The following is a 14,973-nucleotide window of genomic DNA, read 5'->3' as shown; positions in this document are numbered from 1 at the left end:
CCGTGCCACATGGCGCGGAGGGCAATCTAAACTCCCCTCTGTCTGGAGATCAGGGGGTGGGGCCACCGGCCATGTGACCATTTTCAAGAGGTGCCGGAACTCCGTTCCACCGCGTTCCAGCTGAAAAAAAGCCTTGCTTGTTTTGAATATTTCTATATATTTGTAATTTAAATGCTTTTTTTAAACTTTATTTTTCATTTTTTAAACAACATACAAAACAAATATAACACATACAACTTTTTTTCAACATCAAGTCTAACATTTATAATAAGATTTTTTTTTAAATTTGTGATTCAGGTTTCTTTGAGAATTTAAATGCTTTGTAATGTTTGAAATGTTTTAATGTTCATCGCCACGAGGGACACTGAATTGGGTGGAAAGGCAGCATAGAAATGTTTTCAATAAATGGATTCAGCAATAAGATTTCCAGTGAGGAGGGTGGCCTCAGTGCTTTATTTAAAAAGCTTGTGGCCCCTCCCCAGAGAAAAAAATTATGCAGATATTTTCAGTTTGCATAAAACCTCCTAGTCATGAATCTGTTTTTCTCGGGGCAGAGCTTGGATTCCCGAGACTCAGAATTGTAACTTTTAAAAAAATTGCAATGCCCATAGCCCTGCCTGAAACTACATGCTTGAAAAGGGTGCTGAATGTTGTGCTTTCCCTCTCTAGAACCAGCAGCGGAAAGAGTTCAGTCATCAACGCCATGCTCTGGGACAAGGTGCTCCCCAGCGGCATTGGCCACACCACCAACTGCTTTCTCAGCGTGGAGGGAACAGACGGTGATAAGGCTTACCTCATGACCGAAGGCTCCGACGAGAAGAAGAGTGTCAAGGTTGGACCGTCTCAGGGCTTACAAGCTGGTATTTGCGGGGGTGGGGGAAGGGTGGCATTGATAGTCTGGCGGAGAATGGTTCCCCTTCGTTTCCCTCTGGCACCTGCGAGAATCTTCTGTGTTGCCGGAAAAAAATCATTCTCACGGGCAAAAAATCATTCTCACGGGCAAACTTTGGCAAAGTTCTTGCACTGCATTCTCTGCAGTGCAGAATAATACCACAGCCAGAGGAGTTAGCCATGTTAGTCTGTAGTAGCAAAATAGGAAAGAGTCCAGTAGCAGCTTTAAGACTAACCAACTTGATGGTAGCATAAGCTTTCGAGAACCACAGTTGTCTTCATCAGATGCATCTGACGAAGAGAACTGTGGCTCTCGAAATCTTAGTCTTAAAGGTGCTACGGGACTCTTTACAATAATTCCACAGAGAATGGTTTTTTGAGCTCTACAAGCCGGAGGGGGAATTACAAGTTTGGAAAGAATCATGCGTTGTTGAGAAAAGCAGTCTTCTTGAACTGTGCCAAGATGTGTCAACCTTGACTGAGTTCCCTGTTTGCCGTTGCAAATGGCTGGGCGGCATTTTGTACCCTGTTCCCAATGTGTGGGCCTTTACAGTTGGGGAAAGAGACAGGTAAGGAAGGTAGTGCTGGTGGAACAGCTGGGGGACAAGGGGGACAATATATAAGCAGGAAATAAATAGAAGACTGAGGATTAGAGGGCAGAAGTTGCTGTAGAATCATAGGGTTGGAAGGCACCTCCAGGGTCATCTAGTTCAACCCACTGAACAATGCAGGAAATTCACAACTACCCCCCTCCCCGCACACACATCCAGTGACCTCTGCTCCATGCTCAGAAGATGGCAAAACATCTCCAGGATCCCTAGCCAAACTGGTCTGGGGAAAGTTGCCAGCAGCCTGATGTGCTCTTGCCTGTGCCTGCCAGCCCCATTTGGGTGGCTGAGGTGCAAGGAGCACGGCGGGGGGAGGGCAGCAGGTGGCCTGACATGCTCCTGTGCCCGCCAGCTGCGAGAACTCACATCTTATCCCTGCTAGAGGCACACGAGCGTGCCTGTGCACTGGGATAACCGGTGAGTCATCTTGAACACACTCTTTTATATAGTAAGATAAACTATTGAGAACCACAGCTCTCTTCATCAGATGCAGATGCATCTGACAAAGAGAGCTGTGGTTCTTGAAAGCTTATGTTGGTTAGTCTTAAAGGTGCTACTGGACTCTACTATTTTGCAGCTGCAGACTAACACGGCTAACTCCTCTGGATCTATGTTTTTTAACTTGTTATAGCCCCGGAGAACATTTTGACCTTTCTCTAACTTTTTAATTTCTTTGTAGACAGTTAATCAGCTTGCCCATGCCCTGCATATGGATAAAGACTTAGAGGCCGGCTGCCTGGTGCACGTGTTTTGGCCAAAGGCCAAGTGTGCCCTCTTGCGAGACGACTTGGTCTTAGTGGACAGGTACAGTGGTTGATTTAAGTCCAGCACTTAGAAGGGGTCACAAGGGCATATGGATCTCTCATATAAATAGGGTTTTCCTTTCGGCAGCGGTTTTTCCTCTTCAAATGCGAAGCTAGTGTGCCCAAGCTGGCTAAGTGCCAATGGGAGCAAGAGGAAGTCTCATGACTGAGTTTGAAGACGGCATCTGGCACTCGGCCGAATTCAAACTTTGTGCTTACAAAACACAAGCGTGAGCACAAAAGCGTTCTCTGTCATTTTCAAGTCATCCGTGCCTGGATTTCGAAAGGCAGCAGGGCTGCTTTGCTGATCAGGAATGGTAATAAAAACGTCAGGACAAATTCCAGAAGTTGATGCAAAAACAGAGAATCTTAAAGATTTAAGGCTTAGTTTAAATATGAGGTCGGATGGGGGAAAAGAGGTTCCCCGAGCAAAGTTGCCTGCGCTGAGGAGTCCTTGGATTAAAATGAGCTAGAACCTGGTGCAAGGCAGCCATAGGCACTTACTTAGCATGCCGGAGATCTGTAGCCGAGATGGTGCCAGCGTGCTAAGCCCATGTAGCTACTTTGCCAGGATTGTGACCCCATTCATGCCAAATGCTGAGCCATGTCTAAATTGGCACAGTGAAGCTCTTTGCCTTGCCAGCCCCACATTTAAATAGAAACCAACAGATTTACGATGGCATAAATTTCATGGCATTCGGGCTTCCTTTGCTGCTGCTAGTTCATCATGTCTGTCTTAGCTGGCATATTTTCTTAAATTTGTAGTCAATAGTGTTTTTTTGGCTCCAGTCCTAAGAGGCATGAAGGAAGTAGACAGCATGGAAAGAATATTTGTCATCTCCCCTTGAGCCTGCCAGAAAGGGGATTCCTTGGAAATGACTTGGGATGAGCACGGGGGAACTGAAATTTCTCCCCTCCTCCAATGCAAACTCTCTCCCTTCACCCAACTCTGTGTTTTGGAGGATTTGTGTTGATTTCCCTTCCAGTTTCATCTCCCTGCATTACCTCCCACACCATTTAATCTGAAATTTTTTGGGATCATCTGAAGTCTTGGCTTGACGGTACAAACGGAAGCATTTGTATATGGATGGCTTCTTCGGGGCTTATTAGAAACATTGCTCATGGCTTGCTATGATGAAGCAGCACAGTTTCCAGACAGTGGCTGGTATCCAACAACATTAAAAAATGGTTGTTGGGGGGTTTCCGGGCTGTATTGCCGTGGTCTTGGCATTGTAGTTCCTGACGTTTCGCCAGCAGCTGTGGCTGGCATCTTCAGAGGTGTAGCACCAAAAGACAGAGATCTCTCAGTGTCCATTAAAAAAGCTTAAGCACCCTTAAGTTTTCTTAAGATGCACTGGCAATTTCCACCAGTGAGTCCCCGCTGTGCACTTCCTCAGGTTCTGCTGACCCCCCACAGCAACAAAATTTCAGGGGGCTCAGTAGGCTGCAGTGGGAGGGGAGGGATTAACAGAAATCGCTGCTCTCTCTCTCTCTCTCTCTCTCTCTCTCTCTCTCTCTCTCTCTCTCTCTCTCTCTCTCTCTTTTGAGAGAGAGAACTGGAGGGCGCTTAAGTTTTCTTAACTGCATGGTAGGATACCAGCCGATGTATAATAGCTGTTGAATAAATAACACACATTTTTTAAAAATTGTTCCAGCCGTTCCGAACTGTATTTGTGCAGGAAGCCAAAGGCCAATGCAGTGTCTTTATTCCCCATCCCCCGGGGCAAATTTATTTCTCCATTTGTATTTCAAAACTGACAGAAGGGGTTGCTTGGTAACTGTCTGTCTTCATGGTTGTTGGGGGTTTTCCGGGCTGTATTGCCGTGGTCTTGGCATTGTAGTTCCTGACATTTCGCCAGCAGCTGTGGCTGGCATCTTCAGAGGTGTAGCACCAAAAGATAAAATGAGAAGTCAGGATTGGGACAAGGTCGATAATCTCACCTAAAGGAAGATGGAACAAGTGTTTACCAACCACACATCCAGACAGAAGCAGAAGTTTAACAAACTACAGGAAAAAAGACAGACAAGCCCAATGCTCGACAATGCACGCATTGTCATCAATCTGACAGACCGTCAACTCTCACCAGAAGAAACCTCCATCTTGGCAAAGGGAGGAAACTTTGCAGTCACCCCCACCAGAATTCCTGTGGAAGACATCATTGCAAATGTAGAAGCTGCCATCCATCATCTACCGGAAGAGGAAGCTGAGGAAATAAGAGGAGAGACAGCCAGGATTCTACGAAAGGCAAAGCTTCCCACCAGCAATTTAACACGCAAGGAGAGAAATGCCATCAAGACCCTCAATGCAGATCCAGACATCATCATTCTACCAGCTGATAAAGGCAATGCTACAGTGATCATGAAAACGGAGGAATACAAAAAGAAGATTAAGGAACTCCTGGACCCCTCCACCTACAAAAAACTAAAACGAGATCCCACTTGCAAAATCACCAGGCTAACAAATGCGCTGATCAAGAATTCCTCACTACATCCCGACACGCACAGAAAACTATGCAAGACTGAAGCACAGCCACCTAGACTATATGGACTCCCCAAAATACATAAAGATTCAGTCCCACTCCGACCCATTGTGAGTGCCATTGGTTCACCGACATATGAATTAGCTAGACATCTGGCAGATCTCCTGCAGGACCACATCGGGAAAACCTCGTCTTACATCAAAGATTCAGCAGATTTCATCAACAAAATCAGTTCTCTGAAACTCAATCCACAAGACATACTTGTCAGTTTTGATGTTGTATCCCTGTTTACCAAGGTTCCAGTAAAAGACACTATTGCACTGATTAATCAGATTTTCCCAGAGGATGTAACAGCCTTATTCCATCATTGTCTGACAACCAGTTACTTCCAATGGGACAACGAATTCTATGAACAGATGGATGGGGTGGCCATGGGGAGCCCACTCAGCCCAGTTATAGCAAACTTCTACATGGAACATTTTGAAAAAACAGCTCTAGAATCAGCACCCCACAAACCCAGTGTATGGTTCCGGTTTGTGGATGATACATTCATCATTTGGAGCCATGGGGAGGAAGAATTGAGGGAGTTTTTGAATCATCTCAACAACATCCACCTGAACATACAATTCACAATGGAGAAAGAAAGTGAGGGAAAACTCTCATTCCTGGATACCTTGGTCATCCGCAAAGCAAACTTTCAGTTAGGTCACAAGGTCTACAGGAAACCAACTCACACTGATCGTTACTTACACAAAAACTCCAATCACCACCCCCGACAGAAAAGAGGCATAATGAAAACATTAGTGGATCGTGCAAGACGGATATGTGAGCCGCGCTTTCTCAATGAGGAAATTAATCATCTAAACCACGCACTTCAGGCAAATGGCTACTCCAGAAATGAAATCCGAAGAGCAATCAAACCCAGGATGAATCAAACAACCAAGGAAAAACAGTCACCTACAGGAAAAGTGTTTTTGCCATATATCAAAGGAATTACTGATCAGATGGGAAAGCTTATGGAAAAGCATAACCTTCAAGCAGTATTCAGACCCACCCGAAAAATACAACAGATGCTACGATCAGCAAAAGACAGCAGAGACCCCCTCACCTCTGCAGGAGTATACCGTATACCCTGCAGCTGTGGACAAGTTTACATCGGGACCACAAAGCGTAGCATCCAGACAAGAATAAAAGAACATGAAAGACACTGCAGACTTGGACAGCCTGAAAAATCAGCAGTGGCTGAACATAGCCTAACTCAAACAGGGCACAGTATCTTATTCCAGGACACCAAAATACTGGACAACACTTCCAACTACTTTGTCAGACTGCACAGGGAAGCCATTGAAATTCACAAGCATAAGCAAAACTTCAACAGGAAAGAAGAAACCTTAAGAATGAACAGAGCATGGGCTCCAGTTCTGAAAAACACCAGGCCAACAAAACACTCCACACCCGACAATAGCCCTGCAGAGAAGATTAGCACATCAAGCACCAATCCATATGCAAAAGAACCTCCTCAGGATTCAGTGAAGCCTCCCGCCATTAGCATTCCACACCCTGGGAAACTCTTACAGAATGACTCAGCTCAACCCCACCCCTCCTGAGTAGATACAAATGACCTACATCTTTTTCACACTGTGACACTGAGAGATCTCTATCTTTTGGTGCTACACCTCTGAAGATGCCAGCCACAGCTGCTGGCGAAACGTCAGGAACTACAATGCCAAGACCACGGCAATACAGCCCGGAAAACCCCCAACAACCATCGTTCTCCGGCCGTGAAAGCCTTCGACAATGTCTGTCTTCACCTCGCAGCCCCGGCACGGACGTCACCACTGAGCTCGACAGCTGGATCGACAAATTCTGTTTGGATGCTGATGTTTTTGTTCTAGTCGCCAACTCCGAATCAACTCTTATGAATACGGTAAATGGGGGGGGGGGTGTTTCCCAATATGTAAATGCAGCGTGTTCTTCCTGCCCCCTCTCCTGCAAGGAGGACTATGGTAATCCTCACAACTGCCCTGCGAAGTAGTCTAGAGCAGAGTTGCAAGATTTGAAAGGAGCTGAATGTTGGTTAATTCAAAGGTGCCGTCTTGTTATCGGAAGAATCCTGCCTGTAGATTTTCCTCCCCCTCCTTTTTGTTCGGGAGACCCGTCTCTTTGTTCCAAACAATCATTGAAAGGGTGACGGGAAACCAGTAACTCGTTAGGATTAGCTTGAAGGATCTTCTCCTCCTCGATTGTTTAGCCTGGCCAAGATTTGCTTTCTGTGTCCTCCTCCTTACAAAGATGACGCGTATAATGATGAGGCAGCTCTTTCTTATCTCCCCGTTGGAATGCCCTCCTTCTCTAGTCATGCCTGGCACTTACTGTACTGTCTTCCAGGCACCAGGCTCAAAAGCTTTATCTTTACCAAAGTTTTTAGTGAAGGGATTATTACGTGCTTTGTAGTTGTTTTTATGGCCTTCCTATTTATATTACTGCTGTTTTATATACCTACTTTGTTTTGTTGCTGCTGAATTTTGCTTTTATGCAATAACAGCACCAAGGGAGACAGCATGCCCGTGGGTGTCTCCGGAGGTGGGGGGAGACAGGTGGATGCGTGGCCAGTGTTTTGCTTCTGCCACATGTCAGATAGTTGATACGTACTGTTTAAAAATCTCCCATGATAGTGATTTGGCATGTAGTCCGTCATGTGATTCCCAGGGTCTTATGACTTGGGAACTTTAAATGAAGCAAAGCAAGTTTGTCTGTTTTGGGGGGGGCGGTGCGGGGTGGAATTAACAGCTCAATGCACGTAGTCTTGACCTCATGGAAGAAAGGCAAGGAGTAAACAAAAGAGACAGATGCCCAATCTGATCGTGGAGGTCGGCATTCTAAACCTGGGCCGAAGCCTTGTGTGTTTGTGAATTTATAGTAGCAGGGATACTGCTGAGGACTTGCAGCGGATTCGAACCCCCCGTTTCCCCCCTCCTCACTGCTGCTTCTGGCTTTCCCCCATTTCTGCCCCATCCCCCTTGCTTCCTTCTCCTTCCTCATTTAGGCTTCCCTCTTGCCCCATCCGCTCACCTCCACCCTCTCTGGGCCATCGCTGACTGCCAGGATTTATATGCCAAAATCAGCGTGTGGGGGAGGGGGGCAGTCCTTTCGAATTTTTCAGCAAACCTGGAGGTTCCCCTGGGTCTGCGCCCCTCTAGACGGAGGCTGGCCCTGTTTTGGAAACTTGCCTGTGTGCACAGGGGGCCTCCAGCCCTTCTCTATTTGAGGTCGAGATAACAGTACTTATTATCTATATGGGGAACCTTAAGTGTTTGGAATGCTTCAGCTTCTTGGAATTCCTCCAACAACCCTGGAATGGTAGTCTGGTATTATCTGCGTGTTGGGGTGAGGCTGGAAGAGAGCAGCCTGCCCCAGGTCATGTAACCAGGTAGGAGCTGGAGGGATTGGAGACTTCTAGGTTTAGCTGCGGTGCTATCCTGCTTTTACAATTGCTTTCAACAGCCTTGCAGTTAACATGGCTGTCCCACTTAACTGAGGGTTGGATTCCGTGGATCATTTCCACGTGCACATGCTGGAGAGGGGGAGTGATTTCTGTTGATTTGCATCTCCAGGGGCAGATGTCTACCCCCCCCATCCTGTGTGCCCCCCCCCCATGCTGTTCCTGAGGAGGGCCGCCTTCATTCCCAAGAGCAACATTTCAGGGGGTGCTTTGGAAGACAACAGCAGGGGGAAGCGCTTCCTTCCACAGAGATTTTTGGCCAGAGTCCAAGCTCGTTTGGTTTTTTAAAGCTGTGACTTGTTAATGTTCTTTGTCGTTTTTGTTTTGTTTTGTTTAGGAGAAGCATTTTTTTCACAAAGTCAATGAAAAACTTTCCAAACCGAATATCTTTATCCTGAATAATCGATGGGACGCTTCTGCATCCGAGCCCGAGTACATGGAGGACGTGAGTTGCAGTTCTTGGATTGTTTCGTTTAGTGGAGGCCATTGGATGTTCCAGCTCAACGATGATGAAATCTGGGGGTTAAAAACCATCTACAGGTTTGACCCCATGGATCTTTTCTGCTAACGGCTGTGTAAAGAGCTCTCCCCTTCCGCATCAGGGAAAGGGTCCTTGTTGCTGCCGTTACATCTGCGGGATCCAACCCGTTAATTTGATGCTATCACGCGACAGCCTGAAAGAAGTTCAGGGATTCTCATCCCAGGCTGACACACACTGTGTTTTGTGGGAAGAGGGAAGAGCGAATGCCTCTTTTTTCCCCTCCCTGTCTGCTCCCCAAAAGTGTAGTATGTGGTTCAGAACAAGTAACTTTACCTGTAGCAGAAGCTGGCAGGGAGGTGTGTGAGATTTATTCCCGTGAAACCTCCAAGTGAAGTTGAAATGGTCAGTGTTCTGCAATGCAGTCTTCCAGTAGAAGTCCGTTCTGTTTTCCCCTGACAAAGAGATGCTCGAAGCTGCTCGAAATATACCAGGAGAGCTGAGTAGCTGTAGCATGGTAGTTACGTCGTGGTTTGGCTACAAATTGGCACTCTGCTGGTTTGAATCCAGATGGTGTTTTGCCATCTTCTGGGCATGGAGCAGGGGTCACTGGGGGAGTGGGGAGGGGTAGTTGTGAATTTCCTGCATTGTGCAGGGGGTTGGACTAGATGAACCTGGAGGTACCTTCCAACCCTATGATTCTACTGCCATGAGCTCAGCAGATGGCCTTGAGTAAGCCGCTCCTCTCAGCCCCAGCTCCCCAGCTGTATTGTGGGGATAATAACAACATTGACCTTGTTTACCGCTCTGAGTGGGGCACTAATCTGTCTAGAAGAGCAGTATATAAGCGCAATTATTATTATGAGCTATTGTAGCATAGAGGTTAAGTGGTTGGGCTGTGAATCAGGACTGTGCTGGTTCAAATCCTGCTACTGCTGTGAGCTCAGTGGTGGCTTTAGGTAAGCCACTCTGAGTGGGACACTCATCTGTCTAGAAGAGCAGTATATAAGCGCAGTTGTTGTTGTTAAACCTCTTTCCCCTTTTGTGGGTTTTCACCTTCTGTTGTTTGTGAGTTTGTGCCAGAGCCCTTTCTCTGATAATCAGACTGTCGGAAGGCACCACTGTTGGGTTCCATGCCTACCTACTGGTAGTAGAGCAAATATTTGCCAGGGAGGGTGATACCATGTGAGTTGTATGAAATAACTCTTCAACAGTCCCCTGGGGCAGAAGCAGAGACTCAAGACTGCTGTTGAAAAGAGCATCCCTGCGTCAGGCTGTCCTGTTGGGTAATGTGTTATAAAACATAACCTGTGTCCTGACACTGTAATGATGTGTGCTTCCCTAATTGCCATCCTTGGCTGCTACTGGCTGGGGAGGTGCCTATTGTGATGACATCAGAACACAGAAGTTTTATTACCCATTATCCGGCAAGAGGGAGGGGAGACCTCTCTGTCGGTGGCTTTAGTTACAGGCCACTGACCTTGTTCAAATGGAGCATACGAATCAGACCATGAATCAGTCCACCCCTAGTGTTGACTAGACTGATTGGTCTCCAGAAGAGAAAGGTCTTTCTCAACTGCCTGCTACCTGGGATTACCTTATTGGAGATGCCAAGGATAAAACCTGGGACCTTCTGCATACAAAGCAGGGGTTCTGCTGTTGAGCTACTTGGCTTTCTACTAACTAGGTGGTATGTTTTTATCCTGCCCTTCCTTCTCAGAACTCAGAGCAGCAGGCATTGTTCGCCACTCCTGTGAGGTGAGTTGGGCTCAGAGAGGGACTGGCCCAAGAACACCCTCTGGGGGGAATTTTAACTCCCTGTGGGAGATCTCCCAGATCCCAATCTGACCACTACACTGTACTGACTCATAACCCTGATGTCAGATTTCAGATTTTGATGACAACCATGGGCCTTTGTAACATGTATATCCGCCGAGGGAGGTTTGTGGCTCTGTATGCCGCATTCTCTTTTTCCAGACTGCTCCCCCTCCAATTGTCCTGATTTGGCTCTCCTGTCCTCTCTTCAGGTACGAAAACAGCACACAGAACGATGCCTGACTTTCTTGGTAGATGAACTCAAAGTTGTGGACCCTGCCGAAGCCCAGAACCGAATCTTTTTCGTTTCAGCCAAGGAGGTCCTTAGCGCTAGAAAACAGAAAGCTCAGGGGATGCCAGCGGGAGGTGCGTGCCGAATGTCTCAGTATGAAGCTTCTTGAACGTTGATCTTCTTAGAACTGAAAAAGACGTTTGCTTTTCACTTTGGGATAATTATTCTTAGCAACTCTGTTACGTCTTGTAGGTGACGGGCTTGCTGAGGGATTTCAGACGCGGTTCCAAGAATTTCAGCATTTTGAGAAAGTGTTTGAGGTAATTTTCCTGACCATCGGGAAGAGCAGGGTTCGCTTTCACAAAATCAGTGGCTTAGTGACCCTTTCTGATGCTGGGGCAAGTAGTAAATGTTACAGATCCTGTTTGGAGCGCTTGCCTGCAGCAGTGTTCCTGCTGTTGCAAAAATTAGATTGACGCCAACTAGCTTTCCCTTTGGTGAAAAGAGGAGAAGGGGGGGCCTGTTGACCACCAAACAAAGCTATGCTGGAGATCACGAGACCTGCTTAGACAAAAGCTTAGAGAGGGGGGGGGGGGGAGATTGGATCCTGCTCAGCATCCCCATAGGCAGGGGCTTCGTGATACCATTTATATGGGGGCGGTCACATTTCAGTTGCCCCGAACAGGATAGTCCAGGAGAGCCTGATCTCAGCAGATCTCAGAAACTAAGCAGGGGCGGTTTGGGTCAGTAGTTGGATGGGAGACCTCCAAGGAAAATCAGAATTGCAGAGGCAGGCAACGGCAAACCACCTCTGTTAGTCTCTGGCCATGAAGTCCCCACCAGAGGTTGCCATAAGTCAGCTATGACTTGAGGGCACTCTCCACCACCACATTTCAGTAGGCTCTTAGCTATTGCATCCAACACGGAGCAAAAAGAAATCAAATGGCAGTTGGTTACAATGACTTTAGACCCTGATCATTTTTTCTGCTAACAGCAGAAAAGGAGGGGTGAGTTCGCCAAATCCCCCCCCCCTTACTGCAGACCCCCACGCTGCTTCTGGGTCCATGATGTCAGAGGTTGCAGGAAAAGGGGGTGGCAGAAAAGTTTTCTTCCACACATGCCACTCCCATTAGCTAGGAGCTGAGCTTATATATACATGCAAATAATTTGTATCCTGCCCTTCCGTCAGTGAATGAAATTTCAGAGCAGTTTTCAGTGATGTTTAAAAACAGAAGTCATAAAATTACCATTACAATAAAAATCCAAACCATCAGCGGAACAGGCCCGCTGGATACAGCTCAGTGATTTGATGTGAAGCACTTTGATACAAATGAACAGTTAATTGCTTTAATTACAATTTCAAGGCTGGGTGTTTAGAAGAAAACACACATTAATAGGATGTCGGTTGTCATATGGGGAACTTTGGCATTGTGACAGAAGGTGGGACAAGATAAAACCAGACTTGTATTCTCGTTACTAAGGGAAACATCTAATGTAAGGGTTGGACATGGTGTGATCATTGCTTGTTGAATTTAACTAGCATGCGGCCTGAATTTTGGATTTTTAAAAAAAATGCTGGCCAGAGATTTCACGCTAAAAACACTGCACTGTTATGTAATAACTTGCCACTGATGCTTGCGGTTTATCTGTTTAAAAGAATTTTATTTATGTTGGGTTCCTCCCCAGTGGTGGCTGAGTGGTAGAGTGGCTGCTTTGCATGCAGGAATTTAATGTATTCAATTTAATTTATAGTCCACCCTCCCCACACCAGTGGGCTCAGGGTGGATCACAACAAAGCTTAAAAACACACTGCACAATAAACCAACAATTACCATTAAAAACATAAATAGTACATAACATTCCCAGGTTCGATCCCTGGCTGTCTGCAATTAAAAGTCTGCCAAGTAGCCAGTGCTGGGGAAGGAATTTTTCCTGTCTGAGATACTCCGAAGTGTGTGTCTGTCTGTCTGCCTGTCAGGGAAGCCACTATTCAGCTAAATGGTCCTGATTCAATGTAAGGTGGCTTTGTATGTTCTATAATGCCAATGCATTAACTGGCTTGAGTTACACACTGTGTCTTTTCTCTGCCTTTCTTGATAATGTTATTAACTTTTGTGCTTTCTATAGGGGTTTTCTTTTTTTGCTACAGATTGTCTGGTTGTGTATCGGGCGAGGGGTGAAATCATAACCCTCTTGCCCTCCTGCTTTCTTGCCGTTCTGGAATCTCTTGACACCTCCCGTCTAGCTCTAACAATGTGCTGTTATCTGTGAACCTCTTGTTTTTCATTGCTGATTTCTAGATCTGCTTCATCGAGGAACAGGGATTATCATTTAACTATTCTTTCTCTTTTATTTTAATCCCGCCCCCCTCCTTTTTAAGTTCTGTTCATTCATCGCTGTTGAGGCTGGTAGAAGAGGACTTTGTTCTAAAAAGATGGAAGAATCCCATTTGCTGTTTGATCAAATGAGTCATAATGTTACATTCAGTCCTGGACGGAAGGGAAGAGGGGGATAAAACCATGCAAGGATACATGTTTCTTCCTGCTGATTCCATCCCTCCTCCAACATTTCAGTTATTTGTGGAGTGGTCTTCCGCAATTCATACGGACATCGGAGTAGCCATGCTAGATCAGACCACCGTTCCACTAAGTCCAGCATCTTCCTGGACGTGGTGCCCAACCCGATTCCCCTGGGAATCCCTCAAGCAGGCCATTGAGGCCAAATCCTTTCCCCGTGCTGCTCCCCACAGCATTGCTTTAAGAAGATAGCTTCCCTCTAAACATGGAGGTTCCATTTAATCATGGATCATATGCATGGATGGGCCTGTCCTCCATGAGTCAATCTAACCCCCTTTCAGATCCCTCTGAATGTGGCCGTAATTCTCACAAAAGATCGGTGAAGAGAGGCAAGGAGGGCCTGGGAATCATCGGGAGGAAGCTGCTGCTGTGAATCGCACCCCTAAGGCCTTTTCCAAAGGCAAAGAGTCTCTGGAAACAGGGAAGGTCAACAGAGAGCCACGGTCTGTTGGGAGTGCGTTTGTCAGTCAGTAGTACCCCGTCTCACATGGAGGTGCCAGGTCCCTGTACTCTCCCGGCAGGAGGGGGGGGGCTGGCGCTTACCTCGTGTTGCTTGTGGGGTCACTCTTCATCTGTGTGCCCCTGCGCTTGCACGGCGATGTCACTTCCAGAAGTGACGTCATTACGTGGGCTGTAGGAGCGCTCCCGCTCTCTGGGTGGGGCAGTTCAACCCGTTTGGGACCCAAACTGGCCCCAAAGGAAGCGCGGGAACACTCCTGCGGCCAGCACAGGGACATCTCTTCCAGAAGTGATGACACGGCGCGTTCCTGGGGTGCTTGCCAGTGGTGGGCAACCTTCGGGGGGCTTGCCACCTCCTGGCGATCGCTGGCAGATTGGCGGATGAGGGGGCAAATCCCCGGGAGTTTGCCTGCCACCGGCAGTCACCTGGGAACCCTAATTTCACACCCCTGATCTGGATAGCCCAGGAGAGCCTCGTCAAATCTCAGAAACTAAGCAGGGTCGGCCTTGGTTAGTAATTGGATGGGAGACCTCCAAGGAAGACCGGGGTTGCAGAGGCAGGCAATGGCAAACCCCCTCTGTTAGTCTCTTGCCATGAAAACCCCGCCAGGGGTTGCCATACATCAGCTATGACTTGAGGGCACTCTCCACCATGCCCCATCTCACATGCCCAGTGTGGCACTAGAGAGAGGGGGAAAGTGCCCTCGTGTGGGTTCTGTAGACTGGGGTATGATTTCAGCAGGCCTGGGAGCAGAGGCACTTGAGGAGGATGTACTTGAAAAATAACACCGATCTAAAGAACGCGCTCCTTAGCCACCTGACTCGAGCTCCTTCCCAGTGGGGAGATGCCACAGCCACACCGGGAAACACACACCTCTCTCCCTCAGCCAGAACTCACTTCAGAAATGACCGCTACACGCGGGTACAGGAAGCCGTCCCTGTATTGACATGTTTGTTCAGGTTTCCTGGGTTCATGCACATCCCAAACGTGCTGTGAAGTTTGGGTATGAGATCTTGAAGAGCATTGGGACCCCTTCAAAGTGCAGCCGCAAAGTGAGGTTCGCCCCAGAGCATAGTGTGCCGTGGGGAGCTGCACACCCCCTGCGGAGTGGTGGAGGCAGCAGTGATG

General features: G+C 47.4%; 1 protein-coding gene across 2 annotated transcripts in view; it reads left to right on the top strand.

Moving 5' to 3' along the window:
* MFN1 (mitofusin 1) overlaps positions 1-14,973 on the top strand; it is a 37,407-nt gene that overhangs the window by 8,459 nt on the left and 13,975 nt on the right. For both annotated transcript variants that reach the window (XM_054983199.1, XM_054983200.1), the window contains exons 4-9: positions 670-832; positions 2,179-2,303; positions 6,601-6,709; positions 8,622-8,729; positions 10,790-10,943; positions 11,062-11,129. In XM_054983199.1, coding sequence (XP_054839174.1) covers positions 670-832; positions 2,179-2,303; positions 6,601-6,709; positions 8,622-8,729; positions 10,790-10,943; positions 11,062-11,129 — 727 coding nt within the window. The remainder of the gene's footprint in view (positions 1-669; positions 833-2,178; positions 2,304-6,600; positions 6,710-8,621; positions 8,730-10,789; positions 10,944-11,061; positions 11,130-14,973) is intronic.

Source organism: Eublepharis macularius, chromosome 6 (assembly GCF_028583425.1).
Source record: "Eublepharis macularius isolate TG4126 chromosome 6, MPM_Emac_v1.0, whole genome shotgun sequence".
Lineage (NCBI taxonomy): Eukaryota > Metazoa > Chordata > Lepidosauria > Squamata > Eublepharidae > Eublepharis > Eublepharis macularius.
The sequence above is the reverse complement of the archived record's forward strand: the minus strand, read 5'-3'. Positions and strand labels throughout refer to the sequence as shown.